Source organism: Marmota marmota, unplaced genomic scaffold, assembly GCF_001458135.2.
Source record: "Marmota marmota marmota unplaced genomic scaffold, marMar, whole genome shotgun sequence".
Lineage (NCBI taxonomy): Eukaryota > Metazoa > Chordata > Mammalia > Rodentia > Sciuridae > Marmota > Marmota marmota.
The window spans coordinates 1146773-1157729 of record NW_026000272.1 but is presented as its reverse complement, the minus strand read 5'-3'; the positions used below and the strand labels follow the sequence as shown (position 1 = coordinate 1157729).

General features: G+C 48.6%; 1 protein-coding gene across 4 annotated transcripts; it reads left to right on the top strand.

The window, feature by feature from the left end:
* Positions 1–10024, top strand: Prrg3 (proline rich and Gla domain 3). Of its 4 annotated transcripts, none has more exons than XM_048796966.1 (5): positions 42–80; positions 2961–2999; positions 3105–3433; positions 4006–4166; positions 4582–10024. In XM_048796966.1, exons 4-5 carry the CDS (start codon positions 4107–4109, stop codon positions 5107–5109), a joined length of 588 nt encoding a protein of 195 aa, XP_048652923.1. In that variant the 5' UTR covers positions 42–80; positions 2961–2999; positions 3105–3433; positions 4006–4106; the 3' UTR covers positions 5110–10024. The 4 variants fall into 4 exon arrangements, with proteins under 4 accessions (XP_015353492.1, XP_048652923.1, XP_048652921.1 ...); XM_048796964.1 differs by lacking the exon at positions 42–80 and adding an exon at positions 98–2865; XM_015498006.2 differs by lacking the exon at positions 3105–3433 and having other exon boundaries at positions 1–80.
* The last annotated feature ends 933 nt before the right edge of the window (positions 10025–10957 follow it).

The window sequence follows — 10957 nt, the reverse complement described above, 5'->3', positions numbered from 1 at the left end:
GCCCTGCTGGAAGAGGCGCAGCATCGAGGTGGCGGGCTGCGTGCGCAAACAGGGCGGCCGCCTCCTGGGCCCGGAGAACGGTGAGGCCGTTTGGGTTGGGTGCCCCATCCCCGAGGGCACGGTTCCGTGTCCAGGGCCACTGAGCTGGGCATGGGGCACTGTTGGGGAGGGGGGCGGATCTGGAGGCCCTGTCGGCCAAGGCGTTTGGGGTCTCGAGCAGACCCGGGAGAAGAGTGTTGCTGGGCCAGAAGCAGTAGTTATTGGCCAAGGTGTTGGTGTCGGGCAAAGGTGGGCGAGGACAGGCACTTTCACGGATGGCATGAGTGCCAGGGGACATGGGGGCCCCAGAGTTTGAGTTTGAGTATAATTTGGGAGTTGCCGTGTCACTGGGTGGGTCGATGAGTCATGAGATTTGGAAATCACAGAACCCTTTCCTGCCGATCAGTTCTGAGAGGTGGAAATCAATAGGGCTAAGATTTGGAGAAGTGTTTTGAGGCCATGTCTTTGGACACCAGGTGCTCTGGTGGCCACCAGTCCCCATGTGAGGGACTTTGGGAGCTGTGTGTCCCAGAGCGCTGTGATTCACAGGCTTTGGCCTGGGGTGGGGTTAAGGAAGGTCTTTGTGGTGGCCAGCTCCGTGCCTTCCTTCCTTTCCAGGCTGTCAGGATTCAGCTGTGTTCCTGTGGGGAGTGGGTTAAAAATTCCTTCAGCCTACAATCAGCTTTACAGTATCCACCAGGGGCAGGAGGGACATATACATGCGTGACTGCAGCAGCATTCTCTGTCGTGGAGCCCTCGCGTTTCTTCACTGTTGCCATAGTAACTGCCTATTGATGGTGTATTTATAGGGGAAGAAGCAGGCGCTAAATTTTGGGGAGGGAGGGGGAGGAGGCCTCATGGCAGGCAGCAGCAGCAGTGATGGTGGCTACAGAATTGCTAATGGCGTGGGCAATGCCATGTGAGCTGTTTTGGGGAGATCTTGGCTCCTTTGAAGCTTAAAAATGAACTAAGGACTTCTGCAGGTGCCAGAATAACCTACACTTGGGTCCGTGATATGTGTGGGTGTGCATGCACCAAAGTCTATGTGTTTGGGACAAAAGGTAGCTGGCTGTATGTATGCTATTATGTAATTTTTCCATGTAAAAAAAAATTAAAAACATCGCAGTTCCCTTCCGTAAGCATTGAAGCATATTTTTCTTTCTTCCCTTATTAGTGAAGCCTTTGCTCATTCTTTTCAAACACTGACACAACGGTTCCATTTTCCTTCAACCAAAAGACCTTGCTGTCAGGCTTGATAGCCCCACACCTCAAGACATGGGCTTTGGATATCCATAATGAAGGCAGAATTTTGAGATAATGTCCCATCTTTACCATTATAAACATTAAGTGACAACTGTCACAAAATGGTAGGCCCATGTTTTGGCAAATTCACATTCATATGTCAAGAGTCTTTGGTGAGATTGTTGCAAGATTCAATAGAGAAAGTCCCTTGACATGGTGATACCACAGATGGATGTTAGATTTGTTGTTTTTCCTTTCATTGTGAATTTATCCATGCTTTCTATCCTACCTGTTTGCCAAGAGGATTAGAAGCCACAGTGTAAATGTACAATAGGATTCTGGAAACATAAATAGAAAACCACACCAACTTGTAGGAGAGAAGCATATGTGCCTAACAGCTGGGGCCCCAGGGCGCATGTGCTGGACTATTAGTGTTAACACTGAACTTCCTGGCAGTCTAGGCAAAAAGGGTAGCATAATGGGTTACACAGCTCACATGTCTTGCATCCCGTTAGTCATAAAACATGAGCTTCTGCTTGGGGAGGGGAACAGTGGGGATGATTGCTCCCAGATGTGGATGGCCTGTCCAGTGCTCCAGAATATGGTGGATTAGTGCATAGGAATGTGTGTTGCAAGGAGGGGCAGGAGAGTGGTACACTGTGCCCATGGTTTACATATTGGCCAGATAACTCCTTAGGAGAAAATGAGAGGAGGCTGTGAGATGCTAGTTCATGTTAGAGGCAACTCTTGTAGTTAGTATCTCAGGGGTGTTTGTGTGTGGGGGTGTAGGTGTGGGTGTGTTTGCATGCACATGTGTGTGTTGAGGATGGAACACAGGACCTTGCACATGCTAAGCAAGTGCTCTGTCCCTGAGCTCTATTGCAGCCCTTTGTCTCAGTTTTGATTGTTTAAATCCATTTCTTGGTACTCTGCTTCAGTGGGCTTTAACACAAAGAGACTGAGAGATGCCTGCTTCCAGAACAGCCCAGTTATCTTGCCTCCCTGAATGGTGAAAATGAACCGAGCAGGTTATCTTGTTTTGGGATTGTAAGAATATGACTGTGTTGTAGGTGGGGGATCTGACCATGCAGAACAGGTGTCTGCAGATGGTTACTGTAGGATGTTGGAGATGGTGGTTGTTGTCTTAAGTTTGGTTTTCAAGGAATGTGCTTGTCATTAAAGGCATCTGGGACACTCCATTGTGATCAGAATTATTTCTGAATTCAGGTCCTGTCTCTGTTGTGGTTCATTTGCTTAACCTTGCCCAATCTCCCCCTCCCCCTTTTCTCTGGGTTTCATTTCCTTATCTGTCTTTGAGGTCCTTTCCAGTGTGAAGGCACAAAGATTCATTGAGGGGGTGAGGAAAGAAAGAGCTTTAGCTTGTAGGAGTTTTCCTTTTTAAAGAAAAAGGTCAACCCTTATGTGTTCTTGTGGGAAATAGCTGAAAGGTTTGCTTTGGGCTCTGTTGGGTCCCTGGGAAGCTCTGGAGAAGAGCCTGGGGGAGAGTGAGAACAACGGGAGGTATGAGTGGAGGGCATGGAGGGTGCTGCACCTCACGATGTGCTGCTTTGATCTTTTGACCAGGTCAGTGTGGGGTGTCCCATTCCAGGGCAGGGAGGGGGTTCCCCAAAGATATGAAGGTGTGATTTTACCACAACTCTGTTTTTCTCTCTTGCCAGGCGAGTGAGCCACTGAAGCCTGAGGGAGCATCATGGCAGGTGAGTTTCTCCTGTCCCAGCAGAATGGGTTTCAGCCCTGCCTAGGGACTCATGGGAGAAGAACATGTTCATTTTTCAAGTCCTTCTCAGCTTTCCTCTCCCTAGGTGGCCCTGTGGCTCTTGTCCAATTGGCTGAGCAGCAGCTTCTCTTCATCCTGAGGCTGACTTCTGGAGCATGTGTTACTTGGAGATGTGCACTTACCAGGCCTTTGTAACACACTAATGTGACAGGCCATGAGGCCTAGAGAAGGGGAAACTAAGAGGTGCCCACCTCTGGATGAACACCAGGAGCAAATGTTACCTCTTATTTCATCTTCCAAAACTTCAGCTTTGGAGATACATAGCTCATTTCATGCCAGTCGTACAACTGTAGCTGGGTTTGTTCTTTTGGAATATATATATGGTTACCACTTAATGGCAGTTTTTCAGGAAGGGTATGTGCCAGATCTACTAATGTTTAGACTCTCCATGTAGACCCCAAGCCTCTATTCCAGGATGTACTCTCAGGTTCATATGCATTTAGTCTCCTCAGCCTGGCTTTGTACTAGAATGCCCAAGTAAAACTACTCATGCCAGGTGACCTGATGGCACAGGCAGCCAGTTCAGGCAAATGGACGCCTTCCTGGTGGAGTCCTGTGTGATTACCAGTATGAGTCCCACCAGCATCAGTGTCAAAGACGTAAATGCAGATCCTGTTTATTTATTCATGGATGGCTACAGAACTCAGAACTTGCATTCTTTCTTGCCCTTTCTGTTGGTTCTCATTTTTCTTTGTATTATCAGGGGCTTGGACCCTTCCAGGATCCTTGGAGTCTAGATAGGAATAGCATGGCATTGTAGACAGTCATCCCTTTTACCCCTTTTGCGAAGAGCAACCCACCCTCTGGGTGGAGGAAGCCTGGCATGTGGTTGCTGGTTTTGCCTTGTTTCCCGCCCTAATTGTGCCTCCGTCCCCGGGCTAGCCTGGGTATCCCCATTGCAGTCCTCAGTACCACTCTCTCCTCAGTGTTTCTGGAGGCCAAGAATGCACATTCTGTCCTGAAACGATTCCCTCGTGCCAACGAGTTCCTGGAGGAGCTGCGCCAGGGCACCATTGAGCGAGAGTGCATGGAAGAGATCTGCAGCTATGAGGAAGTCAAGGAGGTGTTTGAGAACAAAGAGAAAACGGCATGTACTACCTTGGGGCTGGGTTCTGGGGGTAAAAGTAGACCCAGGAACAACAATAACAGACCTGGATACCTGGGCTGGGTCAGAAGCAAGGAACAAAAGCCACCCCAGCTTAGCATGTCCACTGGGGTCAGAGAGGAACAGATCAAATGCCCTTCCAGTTCCATTGCCTGATTTTGGGAGGGCCTTCTCACATGGGACCAATGTCTTTTGTGCTTGGTCCATTCTACAGCCTCTCTCTGATGGATTTTCCAGGGCAGTCAGAAGAGGAATGGTGGGAAAGAGCCCCAGGTCCTGCCCAGCCTAAGCTGAGGCTTGCTGAAGGCCACTGGGGTCTATGTGGAGCATGAGCACTTGGTGAGCATCTCCTTACATCCACCTTCCCCAATTGTGAGTAGCCCTTCTTCTTTTGCAGATGGAATTCTGGAAGGGATACCCCAATGCTGTCTACTCAGTCCGAGACCCCTCCCAGAGTTCGGATGCCATGTATGTGGTTGTGCCCCTGCTAGGAGTAGCGTTGCTGATTGTCATCGCCTTGTTCATCATCTGGAGGTGCCAGCTGCAGAAAGCAACTCGTCATCACCCCTCCTATGCTCAGAACCGGTACCTAGCCAGTCGCACCGGGCACAGCCTCCCCCGGGTCATGGTGTATCGCGGCACTGTGCATAGCCAGGGAGAGTCCTCTGGTCACCGTGAGGCTGGGAGCACCCAACAGGTGGTGCTGGGGTCTGGCCGAGGGGGCAGAGCCACAGTCCGGCTTGAGAGCACTCTCTACCTCCCTGAGCTCTCTCTCTCCAGGCTGTCCAGTGCCACTCCTCCTCCCTCCTACGAGGAGGTGACCGCACCCCAGGAGGGCAGCAGTGAGGAGGCCAGTGTCTCCTACAGTGACCCACCCCCAAAATATGAGGAGATAGTGGCCGCCAGCCCTGGTGCAGACAAGTAGTAGGTCACTTGTTCTGGCCTGTGTGAAAGCCTCTTTCTGAGGCCTTCTGTTTTCTTTTCAACTTTTGAAAGACTGTGCCACCACAAAACAGCCTTAGCCTCCTTGTTGCCAAATAATTCCCTAACCATGGATTTTTAGGAAGTCAGTTGTCAGAGACAGGTGGGGAGGATGGGGGTCAGGAACACACATGAGGCAAAGCCCCCTGGGAAGAGCTACACACCTGAGAGCCCAGCTCTTCCCAAACCTCCCAAACCCCCACTGTCCTGTCCTCCCATCAGGGACTGGCTTCTCTTAATGCCAAAGGAATCAGTCCATTGTGTTGATTGTGGCTGGAGCTGTGGGGCTGGCTGGAGACCTGTGTATGGGCCTAGAGGTGAGGGAGAGAAGCCAGCCCCACAGCACCAGTCTTCCTCAACAGTTCTGTGCTTTCTGTCCTCTCTTACATTGTAAGGATGGGACAAGGATTTAGCAACAACAAAACAAATCATGTAATTACAAAAATGTAATAACAAAGATGAATAACAAACAATAGCACCCAGGCCATTCTTATGAGGCCTAGGGAAGTCAGTTGCACAGTTCTGTGACTCCACCCCCACCCTCCTGACCAGGTCTGTGTGAAGGATGCAGGGCAGGGGGCTGGGTAGCAGAGCTCCTCCCTGCAGATTGACCAAGGGGCCCGCAAGAACTGTGCCACCCTTTTCTGGTGTGCTTGATCTCCCCATACCTGTATACCAGCTCTGTTAAAACCACTACCCATAGGCCTGAGCCCACTTGCAGCCCAGAAGCACTTTGTCCTGGGGAAAACTGATGCCCCTGACCCTGCCTGTAGAGTTCATGCCCTCCTAAAGGACTAGGCTGAAGACTGGGTCCCGTAGCTGAAGTCTTCTCCTGGTGTGGTTGATTAATCCACAGTACAATTAAACCCATGAGATTGGCCTCCTCAGCATGGAGCTCTCTGGCTTTGAAATTTTAGGATACTTCCCTTTTTGTGAATAGATGCATTGAACTTGAACTTCAAATTGATTATTTCTCCTTAATGATGGTGCCCACCTGAGGAGACGATCCCAAAGTGTCTCTTTTTCAAAATTTATTTGTGTGGGAGCCCATGACCTGGGGTTGAAGGCCCATCCAGGGTTTGCTCTGCCGTGGCTAGGTGCTGGTCCATTTATGGTGAGGCTTTGGACAGCAATTGGGCAAAGTGACCTGCTCTGTAACTGTGCCAGTAACCATGCAAAAGGCATTGTTGATACCATCTGTCTCCACCCCCTCACCATCCTCCTGGCTGCAGTGCCAAATCATTTTTCCTCTGTGGTGCTTTAAAAAATGTAGCAAATTTTTTGGGGCCCAAAAGAGTGCAGAGCAAGGGTCTATTGGCAACTGCAGCAATTTAAAGCCCACTGATAACAAGCTTCCTTGTCTAAACAGCTCTCCAAGGCAGACATCCCGGGACTCATTCCCTGCATACAGCCTTGCCTTGGGGCCACAGATAATTTCTGGAGGCCCCATTCAGTCCTGGGGAAAGTCCCAGGACATGTTCAAAGTCAGGAGGCTGACAGCTTGGCTAATGTGATCCTGTGGGTATGTTTTCCCATCCTTCCTTCTTCCTCACAGCCTCAGGAGGTTGACTAAGCTAATGCTTGAAGCACCATGGAGCCAGTGAGGCTTGCCCTTAGGGGGATTCTTCTAGAAATATGTAAGATTTTCTGAGGGCCTTTCTGCCTCTGATGTTGAGTCTCAACCTGAGGAATCTCCAGCCAGATGACCCTTTTTGTATCCTCTGCCCTCTCAGTGTTCTCTAATGCCAGAGATGCTGACCAGGTGGCATTCCCACTTGCCTACCTTCCTCTTTCCCTTCCCTGGACCACTAGCATTGCACTCCTGCCCTTCCTCATGAAGGGACTTTTGGCCTGAAAGGTCCCTTACTTTTTCAATGATGGAAACTGGGGCCAATTCCATTCAGCCATGTTGGAGGACCTGGAGAAAACCAGAAACTCTGGGGCCAGCCCCAGTTTTCCCAGGATTTTCTCAAGCAGGTGCCCAAGAGTGACCTGGGAGCATGTGAAAAGAGACCTAGCCCAATGTCTCTCCCTTCCCCCTACCATGTAGCAGAGAACCAGGCGTAGGTTCCACTCACCAGAGCCAGAGGGATTATGCCAAGGAATGCCCACTGCCCATGGCATCTGTTGAGCCCAGTATCTTGAGGCTGAGTGGTGGCCAACAGAGAGAGTAGGAAGCAGAAGCCTGGAGACTGGCCTGTGGAGGGCAGCAGGTGTTCCTTGGGCTGAGGACAGACCGCAGGGAGAGCCAGACACAATTCTTTAAAGCCTGTGGTCTCTGGTTCAGGTGCTTCACCGAGTTTTTCCAGGTGGGGTTGTGCCAAAGCCTCTGGGATGGTTTTTGCAGCATACAGTAAAAAAAAAAAAAGACTGTAGAGTATGCACAGTGGGTAGAACTCCTTGCGGTGCACACTTGGCTTTTACGAATGCCCTGTACATATCTTTTCAAACTGTCTTTGTATGAATGTTGATTTGATACAATGCTAACACTTCAGTAGCCACATTTTTGTTGTTTTTGGACTTGTGTATGAGTGTGTGTGTGTGTGTGTATACACGTATGCACGTTGCCTTTTCTCATTGCTTATCTGAAACAATAGCCGGCGTGCGGCTATATTTGTACCAGGAGGGATCCGGTCTGAAAGAAGGAATGTCCCCTCCTAGGGCTGGGCAGCCTTGACAGGGCCCTGAGTGAGGAAAACCGAGATTAACTGTTGGAGCCCCCATCCAAAGTCATCACTTTTTGTCCCCCAACAAAAGGCTTTGGAAGAAGATGAAGGCGTTTCACTCTGTGGGTCCCTCACTTACACTCTTTTGGCATGGTGCCCCAGCCTTGGCTCTGTTCTGTGGGCATCAGAAGCTGAAGGAATTCTCAGTACTCCTGGATATTTTTGTGTGTGTGTGTGTGCGTGTGTGTGTGGAAAGATGTGTGACGATTGACTTTGGGAATGGCGGGGCTAGTTACTTAGATATTTTTCATTAAAAAAGAAAAGGCTTTAAAAAGTTCCTTGAAATATGACTGTCACTCATTTTCAACCAAAAACTTTTTAACACTTTTTAAAACAAGAATTGCAATCCTGTCCCTTCCCCATTGCCCATCTCCTTGGGTTTTCAAAATGAAAGCACAAGAGAAAGAGTGGGGTGCACAGGTGCCTGGCGTGTGCACATCCCCTGCACAGCTGCGTTGTGCCCTGACTGAGGGAGACGCAGTGCTGAGCAGTTGGACCCAGGAGGCCAAGGCCTCCTTTCTACTTGCCAATCCCACTGCCATTAGTGTGAAATCTTTAGGGTGCTTTGGAAAACAGGAATGTGCCTGATTTGATGGACATTGTCTTTTTTTGGTAGCCCATTGGAGGAATTCAGAATTCAGGACAGGAAAGTGTCTTTTTGTTCAGTAGTTGGAGCCAGATGCTTCCCTTCTCCAAGTGCAAGGAGACTCCCAGCCCCCAGCCAGAGTAGATTTTTTGACAACCAACTTGTATCCCATGAGAAAAAAAAAAAAAAAAAGCACTGCCTCTGGATTGTTCTTTTGTCCAAGTGAGAGCAAGATGATGGAGAGAGGCTCTCTGACTCACCAAGGCTCTTTCTAGAACAATGTATATGCTCTGGCTCCTGTGTGTCCACTCACAGTCAAGGCTGAACTGCTTTTCAGCTTGACAAGGGATGAAGCTCCATTTCAGGGCTTCTCCGATTCAGAAACAAGCACACGCTCCCCCACTGAAGTCTACTAATACTAATCAGTATAATTAGCTAATTTAAAAGTACTGTAATCAGACTGCTTGCAGCTACTGTAAAAGCCCATTAATTTGAAGCCCACTATAATTCAGAACTTAGAGAAAATCACAATTTGAGATAATTCACGATAGCTGCAATTCCTGCTACATAAAAATATTTAAAAGATACTTCCCGTCGGTCAATTTCCAGGGTCTTCTGTGTAAGAGGAATCCAGTTTAAAGTGAGTCCCCTTTTCAAAGGAAAGGCTCAAGATATTAAGGATCCCTTCACCGTGCCTTCAGCTTTGGGGTTCAGCATTTCTCGTCTGTAAGGTTCCTTCTGTGCAGGGTGATCCCTTGTTCTCTCTCCATTGTGGGAAATTTCAGCCTTTCAGTCCACTCTTGTATTTATCCTCTGAATAACATAGTTTGTGAACTTGACTGCAATTTTAAACACAAGTATATGTCTTTCTAAGTATTCTGTAAAGCAGATGTTGTGCTTGCAGACTGGCTGCTCCCATCATTTGCCCCCAAATATTTAAACTTCGGGAGCTTTTCCTTTCACAGGCTGTGGGCGGTGAGTCTCTCTCTCTTTAGCAGGAATTTCTCTCACAAAGATATCCAAACAGCACACCCCCTTGGGCTCAGCGCTCAATAGTTGTTTCACTGTACTGCTATCTGACTGCTGAACAGTGCCTGCCCTTCTCCTGCCCCCAGCCAAGCATTAACACAGATACCCAGAATGGGACCAGTACCCTAGCTGCTTTTGCCTTCCAGTCTGTCTCCTTTCACTGATGCCACTTTCCCAGGCCTCAACACACCTGCTATTTCACTCTGTAATTGTGAATTTGTGACAGTGGAAACCCTGGTATGTGCAACTGAGCTTATAGAAATGATTACTGTGAAATGGATTAATTTTGGTACCACTTTAAATTGTGCTCATATTTATGTGTTGACCTATGTCAGCTGGGAAATCTGTGTATTCAGTAATATGTCAGGATTTCATTAGATCCTGGGGGCAACGAGCAAACTTGCTTCTGACCTCTATTGCTCTCGCTTTCTTGCTTTTTATGATTGTCGAGCTTCGCTGTTAACTTTTGTCTCTTTCTGTACAAGAAGATAAAGAATAAAAATAAAGAGCAAACAACATCCACTTGCATCCTGTCCTGGTCCATCTTGTATCCCTGATGACTTCCAAACTTCCATAGAGTATGGATGGCTGGCAGTCAAGTGTGGTTTTCCAAAAGATAGACTGTAGATGATGACATAGCAGAAAACAGTTTAGGAGAAGGAAGCAAAGGTGCTCCAGGTCTCATACCTTGTCCCCATGTTTTGTCCAGTGATCTTCCCCATCGCCCCCGGGATGAAGTTAGTAAGATCTGTCACAGATCTTGGTTGACAACTTCCTTGTCACTTTGTCATTGTTTACTAACAGAGTTGTCCCTTGCTAGAAAGATGCTGGAGAAGGGGTGGGAAGGAGTCTTCCTGTGTCCTTTGTGGATGGGACACAATACTTAGGCTTTTCCTCAGCTGGTTCCTGAGTTCTGAGGATGGCAAGGGTCAGGGACAACTCAGAGGGCAATGATATCTCAGCATCCATATGAAAGAAATCTGGTCTTGCCCCAAAGACTGCCAGCCATTGATGTGTAGCAAGATGAAGCCATGGGGTTGTGCCAACCCCCCAGTAATGGAAGTTATTGGAGACACTATTTGTGATGCTGAGGATCAAACCCAGGGTCTCATGCATGTTAATTAAGCACTCTACCACATCCCCAGCCTTCCCAGCAATGACAGCAAGCTGCCCTTTAATGGGGCAGGCCCTGGCAGCAGTAGAACAAAGGTAATGGATTCTGGGGCCACATAGACAATGCCAGAAATGGCAGCTGGAGACCCTGGGTTTCATTCTTATTTCAGACTGGCTTAGTTGAGTGAAGCCAACCTTCTGAAGATAATGAGAAGTCAAATGAAGGCCCATCAACTGTACCCCAGCACACAGATTGGGTCAGATTGTGAATGCAGATTTTGAACCTAGGTCTCTTTTTCCAGATACCAGTGTTCTAGGTGGTGACTTAGGGTCACAGG

Bases quoted from the DNA above. Each gene is read 5' to 3' on its own strand.
- Prrg3 (XM_015498006.2), top strand. The intron at 4,167-4,581 runs GCATGTACTACC...CTTCTTTTGCAG, and splicing joins TTGAGAACAAAGAGAAAACG to ATGGAATTCTGGAAGGGATA.